Here is a 27986-nt window from a genome sequence, read left to right on the forward strand (position 1 = left end):
GGTATGTCAACAGCATACCGTCCCTGGATTGGCTGCGCAAAACCAGACTCCGACCAATGAGAGTAAAGAGCGGGGCATGGAAGTAGCTCGACAACAACATCCGACCATGTCAAAAATCATTAGCTAGTTAGCAACCAAATATATATTAACGTTACCAGCATATGAAACATATTCTCAATAACTTGCTAGCTAGCTGACCACTTTACTATGAGGTGAAAATGCTTGTTCTTGTTGCATACTAATGTTAATTGTCATAATCATGTCGCTAGGTGCGTCAAGTATGTGTCCCACTCAGAAAAGGACACTCTCGTGTCTGCTCGGTAAGTTGGCTAGCTAGCGGTAGCTTTGCACCACAACCCAAGGTTTTGAACTGGGTAGCTAGCTGGATATCTCTACTACCCCATTCGTAGATGCGAACTGTTTTAGCGCCTATTGACGATAGTAGCGGTGCTAATTAGCTATCTGCGTCTCCAAATATTTGTGTGTAAACGGAAGACGGACGCCACCAACGTGTTGTCATCATTGTCACTGAAAAATACTGTTGACTGCAATGTTAAAATCCGAAATTATTTTGATGTGATATAAAAGTAGAGGGATTTATGTTTCTAGAATCGTACCGCAATTGAGAATCGATTGAGTATTTGGCTGTTTTGGCAAGTTTCAGAGCTAATTCGTCTTTATTAAACAGAACATGTAAGGTCATTGGACTATAAGGAGTAACGTTAACGTCACCGCAATAATGGACTACATTATACCCTATCTACTTGCCAGGTCTTCCTCTCTCCTCCCGTTCTATTCTAATCTCTTCCATTCTCTAGTTTATCTAACGTTATTCCGTAGCCTCAACTTGATCTTGACCCATGTCTTGACTGAAAACCCTAACCAATCCTTCATTGTCAAAGACTTTACCTGACTTACAGATTTTATGATGATAAAAGAACACAGTGTTGATCCTCCCACAGCAGGGCGTGTTGGGAAGAGGCCAAAGCAGGAGAATGTACAGGACCTGCAGGAGGCAGCAGTCCAGCTGCTGAACAGACACCAGAACCTCTCAGATCTGTTTCTGGAGGTGGGGGTGAGTGAATGAGTCCAGTCTAGACTGGGATGGAGTCAGTGGACTGGTAGCAAGGGGCACTATAACATTTTGTGCCCTAAATTAGACCTGTCAGATTTAGACAAGTTACTTACTTTATCCTTCTTCTAGAGTCCAAATCCTTGCAATTTAATTTGCAAGGAGTACTCTGGACAGAAAAAAGCAGCCAGTGAAAGTCCCTCACCTACAATTGGGGGTTCACTTCTGGGTGAGTTTTCAGGATATCTCCTCCATCAAGGTAAATACTTTCAATGTGTCAGTGGTGTATGTACTAGAATGCACATACACCACTGAGTGTGTGTGAGATAATTATGTAGAAATTGATATGCGTGTTTTCAGTGAATGAGTTGAGGAGGAAGGCTGGGGAGCTGGGGGTCCCGGTGGCAGCCCTGTCAGTGAAGATGGTGGTAGAAAGACTGTTGGACCTGACCGGCCATATCAAAGGGGACCGAGAGCAAGTGTTGCTCAACTCCACTCAAAGGGTTTGTGCTGGGAATAATGTCTGGATATGCATCTATGTCGATGTTTGTTGTCCCCCACAATTAAATTGGCCGTCATTGTAAATAAGAATTTGTTCTTAACTGACTTGCCTAGTTAAATAAAAATTTACAAGAATCTAACAATAGAGGGGTCTGTGGATCTGTCGCCGTACGAAAGTCATGCGATATCTCAGATAGTACTGGCTCAATTTTGACGAAACTTGGGTTAATGATGCGTCTTGCCATAGAGATTTGGCATTTACAAAATTACTCTGATTGTCCCAAGGTGGAAGCTATAGTAGTTAACTGAAATTTGTTAGTCACAGGATACCTCAATTGGCCCAAGGGGGGTGGGTGCTGCATCATTTGTGTGGGACGACATGTTTACTGTTGCCTTATTTCTAGTATGATTTTTCATCATCCAACATCTAGGCCTATAGGTAGGGGTGAAAGTAAGCCTGTCCAGTAGGGAGTCCCTGCAAAATAAATAGTGGAGGTTCAGTGTTCTGGTAAAACACAACCCTATCACAATAATTAAAACAAAGATGTCTGTGACCTAAGCGACTTTGAGCATGGTATGATCGTCGGTGCCAGGCACGGCGGATCCAGTGTCTCAGAAACAACCACCCTGTCATGGGCTTTTCGCGCACGACAGTGTCTTGGGTTTACAGAGAATGGTGCGACAAACAAAAAAACATCTGGTCAACGGCAGACCTGTGGGTGAAAAACAGCTCGTCGATGGAGAATGGCACGAATCATGCACGCTGACAGACGGAACACAAACAGACAAATAATGCTGCAGTATAACAGTTGCCACTATTGCAGCAGACGACCACACTGGGTTCTGCTCCTATCAGCTAAAAACAAGAAGCAGCAGCTCCAGTGGGCACGCGATCACCAATGCTGGATAATTGAGGAGTGGAAAAACATTGGCTGTTCCAACGAATCCCAGTTCCTGTTGCGTCATGCTGATGGCAGAGTCAAGATTTGGCCTAAGCAGCATGAATCCATGGCCCCATCCATCCTGGTGTCAACGGTACAGGCTTGTGGTGGGGATTGTTTTCCTGGCTTACATTAGGTCCCTTGATACTAATTGAGCAATGGTTGAATGCCACCACATATCTGTGCATTGTTGCTGACCAAACCCAATAGAGCAAGGATGGGCAACTTTGATGAGGGTCAGTGCACTGTTGTAGATGCTGGATTTATTTTAGAATGGACAATCGTGCTCAGGTAGCCTGCTGTTTTGAAGTGATTTGTTTGACAATCAGATGAAAACATGCCACATTAAAAGGTTTTACAGTTAAATTATATGTATTTACTACTAGGACCATAAAAATAATTTGGTGGTCCCGTACCAGGAAAAAATTACATCTAGTTTCTCCCTTGCCTATAAGACTATTGTTTGAGATGTGTTACATAGCCTATGCCTTTAGGAATGTTCACTGTCCTCTGTCCAGGTCCAGCTCTCCGTGCTTTTCCAATCAACCCGTGAGCTTCTCTCTCTTGAAGCCTTCTGCTCTAAACTCTTCTGGCAGGAGTACTGGAGGGATCAGGTGAGTGTGTGTGTGTGCACACACCAGACTCTTGTCTTTATACTGCCAATGCCATACCTTCGGGTTTTGGCAATTTGAGCCTATTGTTGATTTTTTTGTTTCATTTATCTGTTTGTGTGTACCTGACAGTTGCTACAGTTTTTTTCCATTAACTTGTTATTGTTGTTGTCAACAGTTAGAAAGTTTGCATAGAAAATAGATGCCGGAATTGCCTGTTAAAGTGCGTTTCCATTGATCTGTCTTGTGTCGATTAAAAACATCTGGACGTAATGTCACAAAACAAACGTTTCCGCAAAAACCTAGGACCCTGGAGTGTTGAATAAAAGTGTTTCCAATATCCATTTCGGCAAATTGCACATTAATAAATTGGTGACAGCCTGTATGCCCTCCCACCTATCTGATTAATGTTCTGCAAAAGCTAGCATGGATAGAAGGCAAGAATTGATTTGCCGAATTCTAATAATTCTCATGTGCCAATTATCGCCATGTCCGTGCCATGGGGTAACTTCCATCCAGAAAAGTAAAGCGAACCAATTCATTAATTCTTGAAAGTCAGGACAATCCTTGTTCTGCAAATATATATATATATATATATATATATATATATATTTTTTTTTTATAGTTGAGAACTTATGTAGTAGGCATGTATAACTAATGTGAAGTCGAGCTTTATACAGTGCCTTGCGAAAGTATTCGGCCCCCTTGAACTTTGCGACCTTTTGCCACATTTCAGGCTTCAAACATAAAGATATAAAACTGTATTTTTTTGTGAAGAATCCACAACAAGTGGGACACAATCATGAAGTGGAATGACATTTATTGGATATTTCGAACTTTTTTAACAAATCAAAAACTGAAAAATTGGGCTTGCAAAATTATTCAGCCCCTTTACTTTCAGTGCAGCAAACTCTCTCCAGAAGTTCAGTGAGGATCTCTGAATGATCCAATGTTGACCTAAATGACTAATGATGATAAATACAATCCACCTGTGTGTAATCAAGTCTCCGTATAAATGCACCTGCACTGTGATAGTCTCAGAGGTCCGTCAAAAGCGCAGAGAGCATCATGAAGAACAAGGAACACACCAGGCAGGTCCGAGATACTGTTGTGAAGAAGTTTAAAGCCGGATTTGGATACAAAAAGATTTCCCAAGCTTTAAACATCCCAAGGAGCACTGTGCAAGCGATAATATTGAAATGGAAGGAATATCAGACCACTGCAAATCTGCCAAGACCTGGCCGTCCCTCTAAACTTTCAGCTCATACAAGGAGAAGACTGATCAGAGATGCAGCCAAGAGGCCCATGATCACTCTGGATGAACAGCAGAGATCTACAGCTGAGGTGGGAGACTCTGTCCATAGGACAACAATCAGTCGTATATTGCACAAATCTGGCCTTTATGGAAGAGTGGCAAGAAGAAAGCCATTTCTTAAAGATATCCATAAAAAGTGTCGTTTAAAGTTTGCCACAAGCCACCTGGGAGACACACCAAACATGTGGAAGAAGGTGCTCTGGTCAGATGAAACCAAAATTGAACTTTTTGGCAACAATGCAAAACATTATGTTTGGCGTAAAAGCAACACAGCTGAACACACCATCCCCACTGTCAAACATGGTGGAGGCAGCATCATGGTTTGGGCCTGCTTTTCTTCAGCAGGGACAGGGAAGATGGTTAAAATTGATGGGAAGATGGATGGAGCCAAATACAGGACCATTCTGGAAGAAAACCTGATGGAGTCTGCAAAAGACCTGAGACTGGGACGGAGATTTGTCTTCCAATAAAGCAACATCTACAATGGAATGGTTCAAAAATAAACATATCCAGGTGTTAGAATGGCCAAGTCAAAGTCCAGACCTGAATCCAATCGAGAATCTGTGGAAAGAACTGAAAACTGCTGTTCACAAATGCTCTCCATCCAACCTCACTGAGCTCGAGCTGTTTTGCAAGGAGGAATGGGAAAAAATGTCAGTCTCTCGATGTGCAAAACTGATAGAGACACCCCAAGCGACTTACAGCTGTAATCGCAGCAAAAGGTGGCGCTACAAAGTATTAACTTAAGGGGGCTGAATAATTTTGCACGCCCAATTTTTCAGTTTTTGATTTGTTAAAAAAGTTTGAAATATCCAATAAATGTCGTTCCACTTCATGATTGTGTCCCACTTGTTGTTGATTCTTCACAAAAAAATACAGTTTTATATCTTTGTTTGAAGCCTGAAATGTGGCAAAAGGTCGCAAAGTTCAAGGGGGCCAAATACTTTCGCAAGGCACTGTAGTTACGTGATGACATCACGTCTCCTGCGTACCTTCAGAATTATACGAATCATTTTTTTTTTTTTTAAATGTGATTTTGTTTTTTTTCAGAGAAAATATGTGTAGTGATGTCATGTGTTTTTTATTTTTTTAAATTGTAATTTATAATAGGTAATAAAAAAAAAATAAAAAAAATAATTTATCTTTAGAACATTTCTCCTGTAGCTCCCATTTTCCATTACACATATAGCAATGTTATTTTTTTGTCACATTGGCACAGTTTTACTAGACAAAAGCAATCAAACCTGCCTAGTGACTTCCTTCCCTGTTCCTTGTGTAGAAACAGCCCATGCTGGAGGTGGTGTACCACTTACACACTCAGAATATCCTCTCTCTGGAGTACATGTTGGAAAGGTATCTGAAGTTCTAGCTGATACAGTGTATGAGATTCTGTGTGTTGTGAGATTCAAAAGTATTTCAGATTGAAATGAGCTATGTGGGATAGAAACACAATCACTATTAATTGCTAGGCTATTAATCTTCATATTTCACATGGGCTCTTATTGCAGTGAGAATGGGGTGAGGTCATGGTTGATGTCTGAGTTGAAGGCTCTGTGTGGTAGGACAGCTACTGAGGAGGGAGATGGAGTACCTCAGCAGGTTCTCTCAAGTAAGCCTTTACAGTAGTGTCTCATTCATCACGGTGAATCAGTACTATGTATACACATCTATTCTTATCTGGCAATCACCTCACCTCAGTCTGCCAGTGTTGTGTCCATTTGTGCTCTTTCTATATGTGCAAATGTGTATTGTGTTGCAGCTGTGGTATCTGTGTTGGTGCGAGCTGTTTTTGAGGAAACACAGGACTCCACAGCAGCACCATGCAGGAGGCTCTCCCAGGTGTGCCGTTCAGTGCTGGATGACATGCTCTCCTGTGAGTATACAATCCCTCTCATTGCAGCTCAAAGCTGCGTTCAATAAACAGAGGCTCTATCTTGTCCAACTGCTAAGATACTTTTGTTAACCTTTGGTGATGTTTGTCCATTCTTTTTAAGGGGTACTGGATACTTTGAATTGCAAGCCAACCCTGCAGTCTGGTGAAACAGCTGAATTATGGTAAAGGAGAAAAGGCTGCCAACCAAACGGAATTTTAGAACAGAAATAATAATCCATATTCACTCTTTTTATTCACTCTTTCTGTTTGAAAAGGGTACAGATGTTTGATGCTTCCTTGTGTGGTGTGTCTGTATCACCTGATGCACTGCGCCGTTTCTTCATCCACTCTCTCACACACACTCTCACCTACAGACCTAGACTCAAAGGTAAGATCACAGAACATATTATTGACATCTCTCTTTAATATAACTTCTCTTGTAAAACAGCCACCTATGTTGTCAAGTTCTATCTCATCCTGTCATCTGAGTGTTCTCCTCAACCTGTATTGTCTAGTATCTGATGCCATTGCCATGCAAAGAGAGTGGAGCTTTGCTAAAACCTGCAGACTGTTGACCTCCTTGTTTCGTAAGGTAAATGACTTGTGCTTTGCTCTACTCTGTTCTAAAGAATCATGTAAATACCTTTTGTACATGTATAAATAGATGAACCTGTCTGGTTAATCTGAGCTGCTTTTCAAAATATGTATTTTCTTATGTAGTTATTTGTGTGGGTGTGACTGTACATCAGAACGGGAATGATAATATCCCTGTGGGTGTGATTTATGACATCATGGTATTTTCCAGGACATTGTGATCTTTTGTGAAAGTACGGTAGGATGTGTTCATTGTATTATTAAGATTGACATTTGAAACAATTTTTCCAATTCTATATTTAAAGGTTTATTCGACAGACATATGCATATGGGGCGACAGACACATTCCTCTGAGAGGTTCATAGTAATCTGCCAACCTACTCTAGGGCAGGCATAAATATTCTTTCTAATCTGTTCGTTCTCCAAGTGTTCCAGACCCTTGCCTGATGACTCAGAGCAGTGGAAGAATTCAGTCTATGTTTGCTACATACAGTGCCTTCAGAAAGTATTCACACCCCTTGGCCTTTTGCACATTGTGTTGTGTTACAGCCTGAATTTAAAATTGATTAAATAAATATTTTTTTTGTCACTGGCCTTCACACAAAAAACAATAATGTCAAAGTGGAATTGTGTTTTTAGACATTTTACAAATTCATAAAAAATGAAAAGCTGAAATGTCTTGAGTCAATAAATATTCAACCCCTTTATTAGGGCAAGCCTAAATAAGTTCAGGAGTAAAAGTGTGCATAATAAGTTGCAAGGCCTCACTCTGTGTGCAATAAGTGTTTAACATGACTTTTGAGTGACTACCTCTTCTCTGTACCCCACACATACAATTCTCTGTAAGGTGAGTCAGTGAATTTTGAGCACCGATTCAACCACAAAGACCAGAGGTTTTCTAATGCCTCACAAAGAAGGGCACCTGTTGGTAGATGGGTAAAAAAAAGTTGAACAGATATTGAATATCCCTTTAAGCATGGTGAAATTATTCATTATACTTTGGATGGTGTATCAATACACCCAGTCACTACAAAGATACAGATGTCCTTCCTAACTCAGTTGCTGGAGAGAAAGGAAACCACTCATAGATTTCACCATGAGGCCAATAACTGTCACAGGAGAACTGAGGATGGATCAACAATATAGCAGTTACTCCACAATACTAACCTAATTGACAGTGGAAAGAAGGAAGCCTGTACAGAATCAAAATATTCTAAAACATGTATCCTGTTGTCATCAAGGCACTAAAGTAATACTGCAGAAAATGTGGCATAGCAATTCACTTTTTGTCCTGAATACAAAGTGTTGTGTTTGGGTTAAATCCAATGCAACAGTGAGTATGACTCCAATTTTCAAGCATTGTGGTGGCTGCATCATGTTAAGGACTGGTGCATTGTTCAGGGTAAAATGGATTGGAGCTAAGCACAGGCAAAATCCTAGAGGAAAACCTGGTTCAGTCTGCTTTCCAACAGACACTGGGAGATTAATTCACCTTTCAGCAGGACAATAACCTAAAACACAAGGCCAAATCTACACTGGAGTTGCTCAGGACAGTGAATGTTCCTGAGTGGCCTAGTTACAGTTCTGACTTAAATATGCTTGAAAATCTATGGCAAGACCTGAAAATGGTTATCTAGTAATGATCAATAACCAATTTGACAGAGCTGAAAGAATTTTGCACAGTCCAGGTGTGGAACGCTCTTAGAGACTTACTCAGAAAGACTCAGCTGTAGTTTAAAGCATGTTAGAACATTGATTCAGGGGGTTGAATACTTTATCTAATCAAGATATACGGAACAAAAATAAACTGCAGTTAGGTGAAGACCCTGGGGGGGATGACAAGCACGCAGATGAGCTTCCCTGAGACTTTCTGACAGTTCTATTTAAAAATATATATATATTTTTACAAATGTTAGATTTTTCTTCCACTTTGACAGACTATTTTGTGTAGATTGTTGACAAAAATTTGACACCACCGATGACAGAATTTACAGCTATTTGCCCTTGGTCTCAGGGAGGTCAGGATTCCAGGTTAGGATACCAGGTTCTGCTTTTTGGCAATTCCTAACCTCTTGGAAGTCACTCGGGCTGAGTTCAGATTTAAGAGGGGACATGGCTCCAGTCCATTTAGTAATTAACCTGTAAAACCGGTCTATAGAATAACAAGTGTAAACTTTTTATATTGGGGAGTTGTGACTTGACTGTCTCTGGTGTAATACAACATCCAGCCCTTTCTCTTTGTCTTAGTTGGCAGTGATATTCAAGGTAGAGGAGCTTCTCTCTCACCTGCAACAAGTACTGGAGACGCATGAGGTCAACTGGCAGCATGTGCTCTCCTGTCTCTCCACCCTGCTGGTTTACAATCCAAACACCCAGCCTAGCCTAAAAGGTACGCACAAATCAAAATAAAAGTTTATTCATCACGCGCACAGGATCCAGTGGGTGTAAATGGTACACTGAAATGCTTACTTGCAGCTCTTCCTTAACAGTGCAGAATAAATGTGAAGTAGCAACACACACACACACTTAAATGTCATAGGAGTGTTGTTGGAAATAATTATTTTTCTCTGTACCTCAGAGCTGCTGTCCAGGCTCCTAAGCTCAGCGTTTGAGGGGTATGACTTGGAGAACATGATCACTGCCTTCCTCCTGGCCCGTCAGGGTGCGCTTGAAGGGCCTGGTGTTTTCCCCTCCTACAGCGAGTGGTTTAAGGCAAGACCCCTCAGAGCTTAGTCAGTGGCTACTAGAATATAATTTATTGGTCCCCTATCTTCTTATGTTTGGCTCTTTTCAATAAAGTTGGCTTCTCTCCTGTCTTCCTAGATGTCTTTTGGCGGTGCTAGCAGTTACCACGGCAACAGTAAGAAGTCTTTGGTGTTCCTGCTAAAGTTCCTGTCGGACCTGGTGCCCTTTGACCCCCCACAGTATCTGAAGGTCAGGTGACAGACACTGTTTGGCTCTACTTTAACACTTTACTGCTGGCCTGGGCCCAAGTCTAAATGTTTCTGAATGCTAATGTCTCTGGATGATCTGGTCTCTCAGGTCCACATCCTCCATCCACCCTACGTGGCAGTGAAACACCGGGCCCTACTGCAGGAGTATGTGTCCCTCACCAAGACCAGACTGGCTGACCTGAAGGTAGGGCCTAGATTCGCTGAACCGGTATTTGATGGTACATAGACAGACTGAGAGACATAATACAGTTATTACAATGTAACTAACTCGGACTGGTTGACGTGTCATACCACAAACCCTCTCATTATGCAGCCCATTAATCTACTCTCCTCCAGCTGTATAAACAGGGTCGACATCTCTGTCTGCAGGTCTCAATTGAGGAGATGGGCCTTTATGAGGATATCTCTGGAGCAGGAACCTCAGTGCAGGTTAGAGTGCTTTCTGCTGATTTGTGTACTGTCCCTTTTCAATTGTTTTTTTTACATGTGCTCATGAATGTGTGTATCACTCTTTGTATTTGTTCAATATGCCTTCTCAGCCCCGGTGTCAGGCACGTCAGGATGTGGAGAAGGCAATCTCGTTGTTTGGGAGCACAGGAAGGATATCTGCCACTGTCATGGAGGCCAGGTACCCTACAACTACAGCATGCTACATAACTCTCACAAATCACCTATTGAGATCAATGTACTGCATGACCTACTTATCCTGTTGTCCTACACTGTCTTTATGTTTTACAACACTCATACTCTTTTCCTACTCCAGCATTTTCAGAAGGCCTTATTTCCTGTCTCGTTTCCTCCCTGCCCTCCTAACCCCACGTGTGGTAAGTCTTATGCTCTCTTGCTTTAGATGGAATGCATTTGACTGAATGGTGTGTTTACGTGGTCTGTCCAGATTTTGTATTCTTTGTCTCTGTCCATTTCAGCTTCCTGTGAAGCCTGACGCCAGGATGAATTTCATAGATTCTCTTAAAAAGTATTTTTGACATTCACACTCAGCCATACAACCACTCACCACACAGTTTTCTGTCTGTTTGAGGCTGATACAGATGTTTTTTGTATATTGATTCCAGTTTTGTTTTCTGCTCTCTACTAGAGCGGAAAAGATACCAGCTGCCCAGCACTCCTCCTACATAGAGTCATGTCAGAGAGAGAGACAGAGGCAACAGGACAGTGTGTACCATCACATTATCCCATGTTTAACACCCTACGCATTTTAATATAATCAAATATTTAATATTAGCTTATTCCACCCTAAGCACCACTGTAGTCATATCTCTGTGCTTTTGTCCATGTTTGAAGAGCTGTGTTTCACTTGTGTGTTATCAGGTAAAGGATTCTCTGTGGTGAATGATGATGATAACCCACAGGAGGTTTTACAGGTCCAACTACAGGAACATAGAGCCCTGCTGACAGAGGGGGGCAGTGATGGAGGTGAGCAGACTGCGACACACACACACACACACACACACACACACACACACACCAACCAAAGCAAACTTAACATATCTTATTCTCACTGGCTTTACAGAGGTGTCAGCCCAGCTGGCCAGGATCTCCCACACTCTGAGTATTGTGTTCCCTGAACGTGCTGAGGAACTGGTCAGCCAGGCAGTCATCCAGCTTCATGTAGATGAGTCCACTTTCTCTGAGCTGCACAATAAAGTAGGAAGGAATGCGAGGAACCTCTGTATTTCTCTCTTTCTTCTACTGTTTTCCCTCTGCTGTGTCTCACCTTTTCGTTCCCTACTCTTTGTCTGTCTGTCAGGTTATTTGTGCTAGCCACGCTCACCGTCTCTGTCTCTTACACTGTCTGCTTATCTGTCCTGTCTTTGTTCAGGTGGTGAACATGATCCTGAGGAGCTTCTGCCAGAGCCTTTTGGACGCCTCCAGAATAAGCCCACCAAATAAGTGAGGAACTAATCATGTCACTTAGTAAAAATCTGAAAGATGTATGGAAGAGTGAGATCGTTTTAAAGTCTATCAAATCAAATGTTATTAGTCAGATTGTCGTGCGTATTATGGGCTTGTTTAAGGCGGTGTGTGTGTGGTCAATCTGACGTCTGCATTGGGCGTGCAGCATTTATAGTGGTACGGCCTCTGCAGAAGTCAGGGTATTCATACTTCTTGCGCTTCACAGAGCAGCGCAGAGCTGTTGTGAAGGAAGTGAGTTTGTGTTTATATAGGACCTCCTGCCCCCACCTACCGTCAACCAATCATGACAAATGTCAAAAAATTTGTGAGGCACATGGCAATGCGGTACGGAGCTCAATTTGGCTTCTGCGTACCTCCGGACCACATTTTCAGATCACGCGTAAATGGGCTCTTAACCTCCACCAGTCAGCATAAAACACAAGTCCGCATAAAACTGCACTACTCTCATTTGAGTTTAATGTGACCTGTGACCCAAGACAGAGCCCCTGGGCATCCCAGTTTGTCAATATCCTGCTGGGACACAGACAGCTGCTCACTGCCCTCCTTCACCGCATGTGGGACCTGCTCCACAACCAGGTATCCATCTCTCTTCCCATTTAATTTTTACTGCCTCTTTCTTTCTCTCGCTCTCTCTCCTTTTTACCTCTTTCTTACCCCCCCCCCCCCCCCTTTTCTAACTACAGTCATCTTCTGTCCTTCTCTATAGGGGGTATCATTGAGTGCTGCACATGTGCTTGGACTGGCAGCCTTTGTTGTGCACCTTCATGCCTCCCAGACCAAGAGCCCCAAGGTGCAGCTGTGCCCACCCCTGCTGCCCGGCCCTGTGTCAGTACTGGAGGCACTGACCACTGCTCTGCCCTGCACCACCCAAACCAACATGCTATTCTGTGTTAGGTGGGTGAGACTGGAGAGGGACCCTGAGCATCTAGGATTACATAAAATAATTATACAGTATATTATAAACCAAAAGGCACAGTTAACTTTAGTTCAATAGGACAGTGTTATCATAAGATGTATTTATGTGGACAGCTTTGTTTTTGTTTGCCAGGTTCTGCTTGGCTGCAGTTTGCTATGGTCTCTGCAGGAGTGAGTCACTGTGTGATCAGCCGCAGCAGTATAATCCCTGCAGCCTCTATAAAAAGGTATGCACGTTATTCTTTCAGTGTCACTGTAATTATGCTCTCTCTTATCACCCAGCCACACTCTGAGATGCCCTTTATGCAAGCAGCAGGGGTCTGGTGTTTGAGCAGAATGTCACATACACTAGGGCTGCAGTTGTACCTCTCTGCTTGCCTGCACAGATCCATGTCCTGCCTATTCCTGAGTGTGTGTGTGTGTGTGTGTTTTTTGTATTTGGTATTTGTAGCTGCTGTACCTAATTCCCAGACTAATGCCAGATATGAGGAGGTTGCCAATTGAAGCGAGTGGGGAATCGGAGTATGTAGGGCCAAACAAACAGGGTGAGGAGGAGAATCGTGGGTTGTGGAAGAGTGTTACTGACACAAATACAACCTGGAGGAAGTCAGCCTGGGCACTATGGAAACACGCCCCCTTCCATCTCCTAGTAAAACTCCCAGAATACCAGGTGAGGAAAACTGTCTAAACATTGGTGTAAAGCACCACCAGCCTTCTCGGCACATTGACATGTCTGTTTCTCATTTTCTTGGAGAAGTTCTAATTTTCTTCTTTGTCTAGTTCTCATTTTCAGAGTGGCTGGCAGCTGAACTCAGAGTTCAGAGGAGTGAGGATGCCCTGTCTGACCCAGATAGGTGAAGCACATGCCTAATTATGCAGGCCATACACACATTAATATAAAAGTTTGGTATATGTTGATCTCTTTTTGGTATTTTATTAGGATCCCCATTAGCTGTTGCAAAAGCAGCAGCTACTCTTTCTGGGGTCCACAGGAAAAATGACTTAATACAGAACATTAATAGACAAGAACAGCTCAAGGATAGAACTACATACGTTTAAGAACGGCACACACAGCCTACATATCAATACATAGACACAAAATACACTACATGACCAAAAGAATGTGGACACTTGCTTGTCTAACATCTCATTCCAAAATCATGGGCATTAATATGGAGTTGGTCCCTCCCTTTGCTGCTATAACAGCTTCTGCTCTTCTGGGAAGGCTCTCCACTGGATGTTGGAACATTGCTGCTGGGACATGCTTCCATTCAGCCACAAGAGCATTACAGGCTAACTACACCGATCGCGTTGCAAAATAAATGTCAAAATCTTTATTATTCAGTTATTGCACCCACAGTGCTCGTGCGCGCCAACTGTCTGTGTCTGTGTTGCCAGGGACTAAAATAGAAGTCAGTTCTATTTGTGACGCAGATCGCGCTGCAAGTCCTGCCTCTCCCATCTCCTCATTGGTTTATAGAAGCAGGTACCCACGTGCCATCTCGTCATTGGTTATACCCACGTGGGTGACTGAAAATGTGGATTAATAGGTGGAGTAGAGGACCTTGTGCATTTCAGGTAAAATAACAACTCAATGTTTATATCCCAGGACAAATTAGCTAGCAACAGCAAGCTAGCTAAATAGGACAAATTAGCTAGCAAGTGCAAGCTAGCTAGCTACATTTGCATAAATGTTTAATGCTTTTCGACCTGTCCCCAAATTAATATAATTGGTTCAGAGTTTGTTTTGATATTTTAACCTGCGTTTGGTGTGGGGGGACAAAATACATTTATGCACGATGGCGCACGCTCACAGCCGGTTTGTGTTCCGTGTTACTGAGGTCTGGCACTGATGTTGAGCGATTAAGACTGGCCCGCAGTCGGCGTTCCAATTCATCCCAAAGGTGTTCGATGGGGTTGAGGTCAGGGCTCTGCAGGCCAGTCAAGTTCTTCCACACCAATCTCAACTAACCATTTTGCTTTGTTCACTGGGGCATTGTCATACTGAAACAGGAGAGGGCCTTCACCAAACTGTTGCCACAAAGTTGGAAGCACAGAATCGTCTAGAATGTCATTGTATTCTGATTTCCCTTCACTGGAACTAAGAGGTCTAGCCCGAACCATGAAAAACAGCCCCAGACCATTATTCATCCTCCACCAGACTTTACAGTTGCAACTATGTATTCGGGCAGGTAGCATTCTTCTGACATCCGCCAAACCCAGATTTTTTTTGTCAGACTGCCAGATGTTGAAGCGTGATTTATCACTCCAGAGAACACGTTTCCACTGCTCCAGAGTCCAATGGCGGCAGGCTTTACACCACTGCAGGCGACACGTGGCCAAATAACAAGTATCCCGTTTCAGGCTCAATGTATAGACAATTTGGACCAATCAACTTGCCACATGTAGGTATGAGTCCTGGACTGAAATTCCTCCCGTGTCCCTGACCCATTAATCTTCAGTTCCCCATTATAGGAAAAACAACTTTTTCCATATATCATTAATTCCCTCTTGACCTTTAGTCCTCTGCTGTTGTGTATTTATCTTTAAATATTCTTACACTCCCCCCTAGACCATTTTAAAAAGAAATATACTTAAAATGTATTTTTAGAAACATGAAAAAATAAAAATCATTCACATTAAAACTTGCGTTTCTATAAAACACAAAGGGCATATTTTACTTGCTTTTGCAATAAAAATAAAAATAAGTATTAACAGATGTAATGATGATGATGACCCTCATAATTCCTACCACATCCTGTTTTAGGAGAACTGACAAGAAAAATAATTGTTTGCAAGACAATAATATTCAATCGTTCTTTTGGCTTGGTAATCAGTCCTGTAAAAGTGACCAGCTCTTCCACACCGGAAGCAGTCCGACATAGATAACTATTAGAAATGATGTTCTGACGGTAGTGAGGAATTATTCTTCCGTTCCACTGGTTGATAAGGACCTCTTTAATGAACACTTCACCAGTGATCTTGTATTGTTTCAGGTACAGGCCTTGGGTCAAGGAATATTGCTGCAACTTCAGACGATAGATTCTCATAACCTGTAACGAAGGAAACAAAAAGTGAAATGAACATGTTCTGGTTTCAAGAAAAATAATATTTCACATAGATTTCCCTAAATAAGCATGTCCCGATACCACTATTGTTGTAATTGTCATTATTACAAATATATATATATATATATATATATATATATATATATATATTTTTGTAATAATGACAATTACAACAATACTGAATTAACACTTTTATTTTAACTTAATATAATACATAAATAAAATCTATTTAGTCTCAAATAAATAATGAAACATGTTCAATTTGGTTTAAATAATGCAAAAACACAGTGTTGGAGAAGAAAGTAAAAGTGCAATATGTGTCATGTAAAAAAGCTAACGTTAAGTTCCTTGCTCAGAAAATGAGAACATATGAATGCCGGTGGTTCAATATTCCCAGTTAAGGCGTTTTAGGTTGTAGTTATTATAGGAATTATGACGCGTCAACGATTTGTCTTTACCATTTGTATTTCATATACCTTTGACTATTGGATGTTCTTATAGGCACTTTAGTATTGCCACCCTAGTCTCAGGAGTTGATAGGCTTGAAGTCATAAACAGTGCTGTGCTTAATTAAGCATTGCTAAGAGCTGCTGGAAAACGCAGTAAAGTGCTGTTTGAATGAATGCTTACGAGCCTGCTGCTGCCTACCACCGCTCAGTCAGACTGCTCCATCAAATATCAAATCATAGACTTAAGTATAATATAATAAACACAGAAATACGAGCCTTTGGTCATTAATATGGTCAAATCCGGAAACTCATTTCGAAAACAAAACGTTTATTCTATCAGTGAAATATAGAACCGTTCCGTATTTTATCGAATGGGTGGCAACCCTAAGTCTAAGTATTGCTGTTGCATTGCACAACCTTCAATGTTATGTCATAATTATGTAAAATTCAGGCAAATTAGTTCAGTTTGCAACGAGGAAGGCGACCGAAACGGTCCCTAGTTAATATTGCCTGCTAACATGAATCTTTTAACTTCATTTGCAGGTTTTAAAAAATATATAATTGTGTATTGATTTTAATTAAGGCATTGATGTTCATGGTTAGGTACATTATTGCAACGATTGAGCTTTTTTCGCAAATGTGCTTTTGTTAAATCATCACCCGTTTGGCGAAGTTGAAGTAGGCTGTGATTCGATGATAAATTAACAGGCACCGCCGCATTGATTACTAGCAACACAGGACAAGCTAGTTAACCTAGTAATATCATCAACCATGTGTAGTTAACTAGTGATTATGTGAAGATGGAATGTTTTTTTTTAAGATAAGTTTAATGCTAGCTAGCAACAAGGTCCTTTTGACGCAGGTGGTCAGCCTGCCACGCAGTTTCCTCATGGATTGTAATGTAATTGGCTTCCAAAAAGGCAGATTACCGATTTGTTATGGAAACTTGAAATCGAGACTAATAAATCAGCCCTAATCAGTCGACCTCTAATGACAACTCCCGTGTACAACATAGAAGCTTATCAGGTTCTGATCATCTTACTATGCTTCACACGAGATTGGCCCCCGACTGCTAATCAATCAGCTCTTTATTCTCCAGGCTCTGCTTTGTTATCAAAATGTACAATCTTGCAGTGAGTGACATGTATCCATTGTGATTTTCCCTGCTGACCTTTTTATGAGCAAAACATGACAAGGACCTTCCCATTTTGGCCCTGATGTCTCTGTTAAATATATTTTTTTACCATCACCCATCCTTTCTTAGTAGAGTAGGCTTCTTAAACCCATCGTGAGAAACAATCAACAACGACCAGAACATCTTCCTTTCCTTTACATTTGGCTAGCGTGATGTAGTCAAGCTGTAGATGTCTGACGGGTCCTGGTGGGGGGAGGTGCTCGTAGTGTCTGTACTTTCACTCATCCCTTGGTGTTGTTTTCCATACAAATCTTGCAATTTGCCACAACAGCCTCAGCCTCTTTCTGCCTCAGGATTCCACCATTTGCCCACAAAATGATAAACTATCTTGTCCACACCAATGTGTCCCAAAGAGTGGTATGTGTCACCACGTAGGGTAAGCGTGAATTTGGCGCTACACATCTCAGGTTGTATTTCCACATACCTTCTTGATTGAGTTTGCACCCTGCAGCCATCCATTCCCACACTTCATCTTTTGGAGCTCTGCTTTGCATGTCTCTAATGTGTTACAATGTATCCACGGTGTATTTCCTAATCAGTTTAGGTGACAGAGGTGTTCTCTTGGCAGCCGCATTGGCAGCTCTGTCAGCCAGGTCATAACCTTTACTCTTGTCTGTACAGGTTTTTTCCATGTGCTTTCATTTTCAAGATCGAACTTGTCCAGGTAACTGGAGAGCATTCAGTAGAGCCATCACCTCTGGTCTATTCTTCACAGGAGCTCCCAGTGATGTCATGAATCCTCTTTTTTTTAAAATATTTTTCCAAAATCATGGGTAAGGCTGAAAGCATACCTTGAGTCTGTAGATATTAGCTGTTTTTTTACTTCAGCCTGTTTACATGCTTCTGTCAAAGCCACCAATTCCGCCACCTGTGCTGATGTTTCTGCAGGTAACGTGCCTGTCACTATCACATTGTCCAACTCGCAGCAGTTGTGTTAAAGTAATGTAGTATCTGGATTACATGGTGTGCCACGTTGATCACTTGTTCCAACGAACCGCTGCGACCTGTGCAGCTCGATTCATTGTCAAAAGAGTGAACAGCATGTGGACACTTGATGGTAAGATGTTGGTCGAGAAGAAGCATTGCCACCGTCGACACAGCGACGTAAGTAGCCCTTATAGCTCTGTGACAGGGACCCCATCCCAACTCCACATCATCCAGTTTCTTCGAATAGTAGCCTACAGGTTTCTCTTCTGCTGAATGAGTAATGTTTTTGGGTTCACTTGGAACCTGCACAACTCCGATAACAGCAGGTTTATTATGTTGATTGATGTCTCTATCCATTCGGGACAGCATGTCGACGATGTCGCCGCAGTTTTGTCTCCCAGTCAGTAGTTGTGGAAACAAAAGTTTTGCGCTAATCATTGTGTATGGATTGCATCAACTGTGTGATTGCCCCATTTTTGGAAGAAGTGAGTGCATCGCCATCTTTCATGATGGGTAACCCACTGTCTAACCTCTGCTCTGAACCTTTCTTCCCATTCAACAAACGGCTCTTTCTGTTTTTGAACACATTTGGTTATCTCTCCCCAATTGGTGGTAGTATTGGTCAGACCCTTAAGGAAAACAAGTATTCCTCTCCATCCATCGGCCACATCTTGCTCTTCACCACCCACAGTTCTCTTGACCATTTCTTCAAGTATGCCATGTTCACGGTTGTTCAAAACAAAGGCTAATAACTGTAACCCATCATAAGGATGTAGATTGTATAGTTTCTTATTGCTTTAAATGGTCTCACGTCTTCATACCCACATCTCGTGGATGCTTCAAAGTCTTTGACAACTCATCCAACTGTTTTGGAGATGCTGATTCATGTGATTACTGTCACCTGTTGTTTGTCTTTACTGCCTTTAACAGCCTGTGTTCTGGTTGGCATAAGACATTGTTTGTCACCGCTGTCAGAATCTATTGCCATAAAGCCAGGCAGTGCTGATCAGATGCTTGAAACCTGATCATCCTTGCGCAACTCAGCATGAGGGTAGATTGAGGGAACAAAGGGCCCACAGGTGGGGGCAAAATCTGCCACTCTTGCCTCCTGTAATTGTTGAATTTTGCCTTTAAGGTTTTTCTGTTCACCAAGAGCCCTCACTCTCTTTATCTCCCTGCAATGTCCTATCATGATTATGAAGAAATCATTTCTCATCTGGTTTTATTACTTTGTGTCCATCGTGTCTTTGTCAATGAGTTAGACATTCTGTATTTTTCCCCAAGCGTTTGTATGTCAGACAGATTCCATGTTCCAGCGTTGTCAACAATAACGGAATATTTCTTTATCTCTTGCCTACGCTTCAATCCAAGGTAACGCCTAGTAATTTAGTCTCCTCAACTTGTTCAACAGCCACACCATTCATTACCAGATTCAGCTGAGGTCTAGAGCTTAGGGAATGATTTGTACCAAATACTCTTAGTTTTAGAGATGTTCCAGACCAGTTTTATTACTGGCCACCCATTCCAAAACTGACTGCAACGCCTTTTATTTATTTTTCTATTTTACCCCAATTTTCTCACATATCCAATTACGATCTTGTCTCATCTCTTCAACTCCCCAATGGGCTCAGGAGATGTGAAGATTGAGTCATGCACCCTCCAAAACATGACCCGCCAAATCGCGCTTCTTAGCATCCGCCCGCTTAACCTGGAAGCCAGCTGCACCAATGTGTCGGAGGAAACACTGTTCAATTTACGGCTGAAGTCAGCCCAGTCCACCACCAGGAGTCGCTAGAGCATGATGAGCCAAGTGACATAGATTAGATTAGACATAGATTAAAGATGGGAGTGGCCAGATTTGTCAATGCCTGGAGGTTTGTCATTATTTTTAATTTTTTTAAACTCTGTTTATGAAGTTTTACACACACACACAGACAAGACAACACAAAGCAATATAAATAAAATACTCAACTAGAAAAAAAATACAAATAAAAATACAAATAAAAAAAATAGCTTTAAAGATACCATACTTTAGACAAGGCAGAAGGCTACAAAGGTTAAAGGGCAATCTATAGTACAGGGACAGAGCAAACACCTCACCATTGTTCCTGTAAACAGTCAAGGGATAAGGGTGGAGAAATGCAACCACTCACAGACAGTCATGGCCACAGACCGACCATCCACTGGACCAAAAATAAAGTTTACAATGCTTTAAAATAAAAAAAAAATAGAATGATTATTCATGTAGGCGTGAACAAAATGTAAAAATAACTGGGAAAAACAAGCTCACACTTCAGTCTCTGCCCGGGCAAGATGAACAAGGCATCCGCGGGTCACAATCAATAAGCACATGGACCTTAATGCCCCCCCAGCAAAAACACAGAGAAGCTCCTCCAACCCTTAAGTCACAGGGGGGTCAAATACAGACTTAGTTTGAATTGGAATGCCATCAGAGGATGGACTGTTTAAAGTAAGACCGGAATGGAGCCCAAGCCTCATTAAACAGTTTGGGGTTCCCACGTGAATTTAATTAAACATTTTCTAGTTTCAGAGAGCACAACACATCTCTCACCCAATATTTATAAGATGGGGAAGCTGCCATTTTCCAGTTCTGTAGTATTAGCCGTCTAGCTAAAAGAGTTGTATAAGCAACAGTGTCCGACTGGATTCTTGATAGGGGGGTACCCATGGACAGTACTCCAAAAAGGGCTGTAAGGGGAGACGAATCTATAACAGTGTCATATATATCATTTAAATATTAATTCCCAGAAACCTGACAGTTTATGACAGCCCCAAAACATATGCAACAGTGTGGCTGGTTCCACTTTACATCTGACACAGGTAGGATCAAAATCAGAGAATATTCTTCCAAGTTTGGCCCCCGACCAGTGGATACGGTGAACCACCTTGAATTGAATGAGGCTGTGTCTAGTAGGTTTGTCATTATTGATCAATAACAATAATGTTGTGTACTGGTATGTAACAGAGCCTGCGTGTGTATCAGACAGGAGTATCAACAGTGGGCGTGTCAGCAGCTATACCTGCCATCTCCTGTGGACAAGGGGGGCTGTGCAGGAGACTTAAGGACAGCCTGCTCCCACATTCTCAACGCTGTCATGGACCAGAAGACAGTATGGTCAGCATGATTTGGCTTATGGCCTCCTGCACCTCAGATAATCCTGATTATTTGAATAATAGACATTGAGTTGTTTAGTCTTTATCGCTTCTCTTTGTGTCCTTAGTACTCCGACCCAGGAGAACACTGATCACAGACCCTCGGAGGCAGGCACCTGTCTCCCAGACATTTTCTCCAGACTTCAGGTACAGTACACAGGCCTTTTGATTGATATGTTAGTTTGTTTCTGTACATGATTTCCTGTTAATGCTTCGTATTTTCTGCATATGTTTTGCACTGATTTTCCTGTGTGTGTCCTTTGATGTCTTTATAGGAGATTGTCTATGAGATGGAGCTCACTAGTCGCTCTCAAAGGACTCAAGATAAGGGACATTTCCTATTGGATCTGATTTCACATAGATGCTCTGTGACCTCTGACCTGCAGAGTATCAGCAGTGAGCTTAGCATTCAGCAAACATTACATACATGGAACAGGTAATGTACAGACACACAGACACATCCTCTATACTAGGGCTTTGGCGGTCATGACATTTTGTCAGCCGGTTTATTGTCATGCAAAAGAAACATGACAAGGAGATCATGTATTTCAGAAGAACAATATGAGTTGGCCTACTATATGTTATCTGGCTATGTGTCCTGCTGTAGGTTTGTTCACTTAGCAGATATGACAAGATATGCTTCCAAGTCCTGTGCCATTATTTTATATTATGATTTTATAGTATGAATATAAGAAGAGTATTATTTTCCTCAGGCAGCACATGCTGTTCTCTCACCAATTTATCATATTTTCACCCATCAGGTTATTCTCAATTTAATCTTGTCTTTACTAATATGTCAAATTTATTTTGATTTAGAATGGGAAAAAATAAATGTAATCTGTATGCACTCGAATAGCATTTAGAGGCCGCTTTCTTGACGGTTGGTTTTTCAATCATGCCGGGTAAGCTGGTGATTTCACTCTACACATCAACCACTGTTTGAGGAGCATGGAGCCTCTCGTGATATTTCGCCCAAACTCTGTATGCCATGGGCTCTCCAACCTTGTCCTTGCAGCTACCCAGGGCTTCATTTAGGAAACCAAGACAAATCTGTTTTGGAACATTGATAGTAACATGTTTTCAGAAGGCAACATATTTCAATAAACTGTTGACAGCTCCTCTCTGTGCGCTGAAACGAATGAAGGAGAGAGGGGAGGAGATTGATATGTGCGGTGGTGAGATTTTCTGTAGCTAAAGGTAATTATGAAAATATATAAATACCCTATTGCTAGGCTATTGAAAGTCAAATGCAAATTCACTATAATGGTAGACTAACTCTGTCAGCTGTCCGGCTAGACCAATTATGTACCAAAGACATCTTAAATATATTTTTGTAATGTTTTTTGGCCATGCATAATATGCGGGTAGGCTATGTATTGTATAACGGCACAATCATTATTTGAATTCAGTTTTTTGGGGGGCGGGGTTCATGTATAGGCCTATGTGTATTTATAAGCTCTAATATGCGTATGGTGTTTAGAATTTATCATCACCTTAAAGAAAGCCCTGTCCATTTCGTTGTTAGGCTTTGAAACAACATACTGTACACAACGACCATGTTTTCCATTCAGTTTCAACCTGTTGTTGAACTTCTCTCTTCAAATTGATCAATCCCAAAGAGCACAATAGTCATGAGTCTTGCCGCCACTACTGTCACCGCAACAGCCCTACTCTATACCAGTGATTCCAACAGCCCTACTCTATACCAGTGATTCCAACAGCCCTACTCTATACCAGTGATTCCAACAGCCCTACTCTATACCAGTGATTCCAACAGCCCTACTCTATACCAGTGATTCCAACAGCCCTACTCTATACCAGTGATTCCAACAGCCCTACTCTATACCAGTGATTCCAACAGCCCTACTCTATACCAGTGATTCCAACAGCCCTACTCTATACCAGTGATTCCAACAGCCCTACTCTATACCAGTGATTCCAACAGCCCTACTCTATACCAGTGATTCCAACAGCCCTACTCTATACCAGTGATTCCAACAGCCCTACTCTATACCAGTGATTCCAACAGCCCTACTCTATACCAGTGATTCCAACAGCCCTACTCTATACCAGTGATTCCAACAGCCCTACTCTACACCAGTGATTCCAAACATGGTCACCCCAGGGTTGCATATTGTTGTTCTAACTTAACTCACTGAACTGATTTAACCCTTGATTAGTTGATTTAGGTGTGTTAGTGCTGGGCTAGCAAAAATATGCAACCCTGGGTGGGTCTGCTCTACACCATAGAGATTCACTGTACTACAGTGTGAACTTGTGCGTGTGTGTATATTAACTTTAACAAAACGTGTGTTTGTGTATCATAGGGTGATACTGGCACTCCCTGCAGTCATGTTGGTTACAGTGAAGACTGGAGGAGGGAAGAGGACTCTGGACTGTGAGACCCTCATGGAACATATCAACCAGTATCAGGTACGCCACAATGGGGGTTGAGAGAGGGAGGTTAGATTAATGAATCATTCATTCAAGCAAATTTATTGTAGCTACAGTCTGTGTGAATCGATCCGTAGTTCACTTCTCATCTTGACCAAACCACCTACTATAGATGCATTTTCCCAGATTTGATCATTATCGTTATACAATATCTCTTTGTGTATCAGAGGAAGGGCTGTTCCCCAGCTGGACTGCTGCCCTACCACCTCACAGCACACTTCTTAAGAGTAAGTTCCACTCACAGATTATTAACTGCTCTGGGTTGACAGTGTTAACAACATATTGTGATATTTATCATATGAAGTCATTTCTCATAGGCTGTGCTCATGGCCAGTGTGAGCTGTGACTGTGCATCAGGAGAAGTGAACAAGGCCATGTCCCTGATCAGTCTTCAATGTCCACTGCTCCTCGTCTCTGCCGGGGTACCGTACATTATACTTCCAGGATCACGTCTGATTTGTTAATCTGAGAGTTTTAATGTATGATGCTGACTGAGTGTAATTTGTGTGTGTGTGTTGGGCAGCACTGGTGGGGCCGTCTCTCCCCTGTATTGGTGTCTCTCTGGCATCGCCTCACTGACGGACAGCCCCTGCCTCAGCAGCTGCAGGTCCTGGCTGATTGTCACTTGTGGGTCTGCAGGTAAAACAGGATCATGTGTACATGCCTGTGTATATAGACAGCATTTACTGATAATACTCCTTTAGAAACTAAATATGTTGACTTTTATTTCTGTATTTTTTTGGCACAATGATTGAATGTGTTTTTTGTCCTGTGTCCTTGGCAGTTCAAAGGATGGAGTGTCATGCCCTGTCCCCTCTGCCCCGCCCCTGCTCCTGGCAGCTTGTCTGCACTGTGTATGGGAAGGCCAGGCGAGTGGCAAGGGCATCAGGACAAGCCTGGAGATGTTGGGACAGCTGACAGAGCAGCACACTCAGGTAAGTACACTTCTCTTCCCTATCACCAAGTGTTTCAAACTCAACCTAGATGTTTGTTCAAAAGGTTCACTAGCCATGTTTGTAAGCTTTGATGGAGTGGACACAACACCGCCAATTGAGAATCTATTTCACACCACATAAAGGAGGTCAAAGTGCACAGGGAAAAAAATCCCCATTTATGTAGGTTTCTTGGGATATATAGGTGTCTTGGAATATTATTGGAATTTATTGGCAGTTGTGACACATTAGTAAGACACTGACACTCACATGCTCAGAACTAACCTTCGGCCTCACACAAACACAGTTTCTTGTTTGTGATTTAGGAGTAGAGACACTCAGATGATTAGGGAACCAACTTAGCAGTTTTCTATTAGAGACGTGATCATTGTCACTAGGCTCCATTTTGTCATTAGTTAGTAGACACCAGGGAAACTGCCATGTAACCTAAAATAATTTGTGATGCCATTTGTCCCCAGCTGCTGGTGTTTCTGCTGTTCCTCTGTGTGACTGACCTCCTCACAACTTTTCTCACGCCCCAGGTACATTTACATTTAGCAGATGCTCTTATCTAGAGCGACTTACAGTTAGTGTATTCATCTTAAGAAATCTAGGTGAGATAACTACATGACATAGTAAGTACATTTTTCCTCAAAACAGTATTTATTAGCCAAGTCAGTGCTAGTAGGAAAAGACAACTACAACTTTTTTTGAGGGAGGGGGGGGGGGTCACTGGGATTTAGTCAAGATACTGAAGAGGTGGGTTTTCGGAAGATAGGCAGGGACTTGGCTGTCCTGACGTTAGAAGGAAGCTTGTTAAACCATTGGGGTACATCATTCCTACACCTTAAGGCCACAAGTGTTCCTGGCTAGGGCACATGGGAACTCCTAGCCCAGTGGTTCCCAAATGTTTTTGGCCCGCGACACCTTTTTTGAATAAATTGTTTTTGTTATCAACTGCCAATGTTTACTTTTTTAATTGGGGCTATGACCGTCTATTACAAATCAGTCAGACTGTACTTTTGACAGTATTTTTATCTGAAGGAAGTATGGTGACAGAAATGTATCAGAAAGGTATTGGCAAGTTCAGAAGATCATCAGGCAATAATTGATTAACTTCTGTGTAGAAAGAAAATCATCGTTGATGTTCTGCTTCCTCTCCAGTCTGTTCTGAGTCCTGCGCGGCTACAAGTTCCTGGGAGTCTTATCTTTCAGTGACGGCCGTATGTTGTAGCTTAAACTGTTAAAAAGACAGAGCCACATTTGTAGGAAGAAAACAGAACCTGCTCTGTTTATTACAACTGCATCTAGCTGCTACTGGAGTGACGTAATCCCGGTTCTATGAACCAAACGTGTTTAAAAATATATATATAATAATTTCAGAGTTTCTCTTGCGATCCCATTTTCAAATCAGGCGACCCCTAGTTTGGGAAACGCTGTCCTAGCCCTACACACTCAACAGTGTAACAGTAACGTATTCAACAGACTAAAACAACTTTTCTGCTAACAAAACATCACAATTACAACGTTTCATACAACTTTTGTGTGACATGCTACATAGAGGGTGAAGGGTCTTCAGAGAGCTCAGGAACTCTGTAAAGATATCCTGACTGTCCTTGTGGACTCTGCTGACTGGCTGCTACTATTCAAGACACCATGCTCTGGTACAGTATATAACTTGCTTATTTACAGTAGCCTCTGGCTTTGAATATGTCCCATTTTGTGTCTCTGTGATGTAATATTTTGTTTTTCCTATTCAAGAAAAAGGGCTATACCAGCCTGTGGCCGTGGTAACATCCGATGAATACACAAGACTGATGCCTTTGGCCTTTTACAGGTATATTTACTTGGTGGTCAAACTGTCAGTGTTGTCATCCATTTTCTTGTTTATATGTGAGTTCTGTATGTGTATTGTGTTTCCCTGCCAGCCTGGTCCCCCATCTTAACTCTGAGATATTGGAGAAAACAGTGAAGGCCCCAGGGTTCCTCCACACTGCTGTGCTCTGCTACTCCTCCCTTATCAAGCTCTTTATGGACGGCCAGACTCCCTGCCCTGTGACCGAGCATCTGACTGACCAGGTGAGCTTATTTTGAAATGCAGAAAAAGCAAAGATAATCATGTTTATTCATCAGACACGGTCACTGTGGTTGACTGGTATGTGGTCACCAAACTACTGACAGTGGTGTTTTTCTGAATCCGGGTTTTGGTCTCGCAGATGGACCCCTCAAATATTCTGACTAGGGCCCAGCAGGTGCTTCTGAAGACTATATCTCTGACATCCCCAACCTCACTGTCTCAACATCAGCTGAACCAGGTAACACATTTGTGCACTGACCACCCAGAGTAAGGCTGATCTCAGTCTGTATTCCATAGAGTAGGACTGGGTTGTGTAGTACTGTGTTGAAATCAGATGGATATGATACATTTATTGGATTTTCACAAACATCACACAACTACAGCCTATGATTTCTTTCTGGGCTTTACCTCGCATCAGACTCTGTTTTTTACCAATGGCTCTCAAAACCCAAAATAATGATATACCCTGATACTTCCTTTTGAACTACACAATACCCTACTTGTGACCCTTTCTCTCTCCTGTTCCTAGCTGGAGGCCTTATGTGTTGATCTGGACCCGGAGGTGGCAGCAGCTCTGGTCTTTCACCTCAGCTCTTCCAGCCTCAGCCCAGAGCTGGACTTCCTGTGAATGGATGTATATGGGGCTACAGGCACACCACGGACTGTTAATGACACTAACTTGGCTTCCTTCATGAACAAGATATATAACGATGATTAGTATGGGTGCAAGAGGACTAGGTCTTTGTCCTCCAATGAAGAATATACTTGGATAGCTACATTATAATGTTGCCTTTAGGTTATGTGGTTGGCAGTTGTATTTTAATTCTGTGTGTGTGGAAGGAATTGTGGTTATGGGAGCGCAGTGTATATTCAGCATTGTAGAAAGATACCTGTACACAGAAGAGCCTGATGACTTGTATAGCTGTTTAAGTTTCACCAGCCCTTATGAATGTTGTAAGGAATAAACTTAATCAAATATCTTAATTTAAAAAAGCATTG

At 42.0% G+C, this 27986-nt stretch overlaps 1 protein-coding gene across 1 annotated transcript; it reads left to right on the plus strand.

Moving 5' to 3' along the window:
* The first annotated feature begins 38 nt into the window (after positions 1–38).
* Positions 39–27980, plus strand: fanca (FA complementation group A). The gene is made up of 42 exons (XM_021569243.3): positions 39–320; positions 963–1075; positions 1205–1301; positions 1433–1575; positions 3033–3128; positions 5720–5793; positions 5949–6049; positions 6200–6313; positions 6435–6495; positions 6589–6701; positions 6829–6905; positions 9155–9296; positions 9486–9619; positions 9731–9841; positions 9950–10045; positions 10231–10290; positions 10401–10489; positions 10625–10685; positions 10788–10837; positions 10958–11034; positions 11191–11295; positions 11393–11526; positions 11702–11772; positions 12273–12372; positions 12503–12690; positions 12845–12938; positions 13163–13381; positions 13492–13565; positions 21355–21486; positions 21593–21671; positions 21800–21960; positions 23852–23957; positions 24146–24205; positions 24296–24400; positions 24502–24617; positions 24763–24913; positions 25390–25452; positions 26472–26574; positions 26672–26747; positions 26839–26989; positions 27127–27225; positions 27517–27980. Exons 1-42 carry the CDS (start codon positions 242–244, stop codon positions 27613–27615), a joined length of 4374 nt encoding a protein of 1457 aa, XP_021424918.3. The 5' UTR covers positions 39–241; the 3' UTR covers positions 27616–27980.
* Positions 27981–27986: the final 6 nt, after the last annotated feature.

This window comes from Oncorhynchus mykiss, chromosome 2 (assembly GCF_057628025.1).
Source record: "Oncorhynchus mykiss isolate SJ-2025 chromosome 2, ASM5762802v1, whole genome shotgun sequence".
NCBI lineage: Eukaryota > Metazoa > Chordata > Actinopteri > Salmoniformes > Salmonidae > Oncorhynchus > Oncorhynchus mykiss.

Excerpts from the sequence above, each read along its gene's own strand:
- fanca (XM_021569243.3), top strand. The coding sequence starts at position 242 with ATGTTAATTGTCATAATCATGTCGCTAGGTGCGTCAAGTATGTGTCCC. Across the intron at positions 1,076-1,204 it reads ATCTGTTTCTGGAGGTGGGG|AGTCCAAATCCTTGCAATTT; the intron begins GTGAGTGAATGA and ends TCCTTCTTCTAG. Across the intron at positions 10,686-10,787 it reads CCCTCCTAACCCCACGTGTG|CTTCCTGTGAAGCCTGACGC; the intron begins GTAAGTCTTATG and ends TGTCCATTTCAG.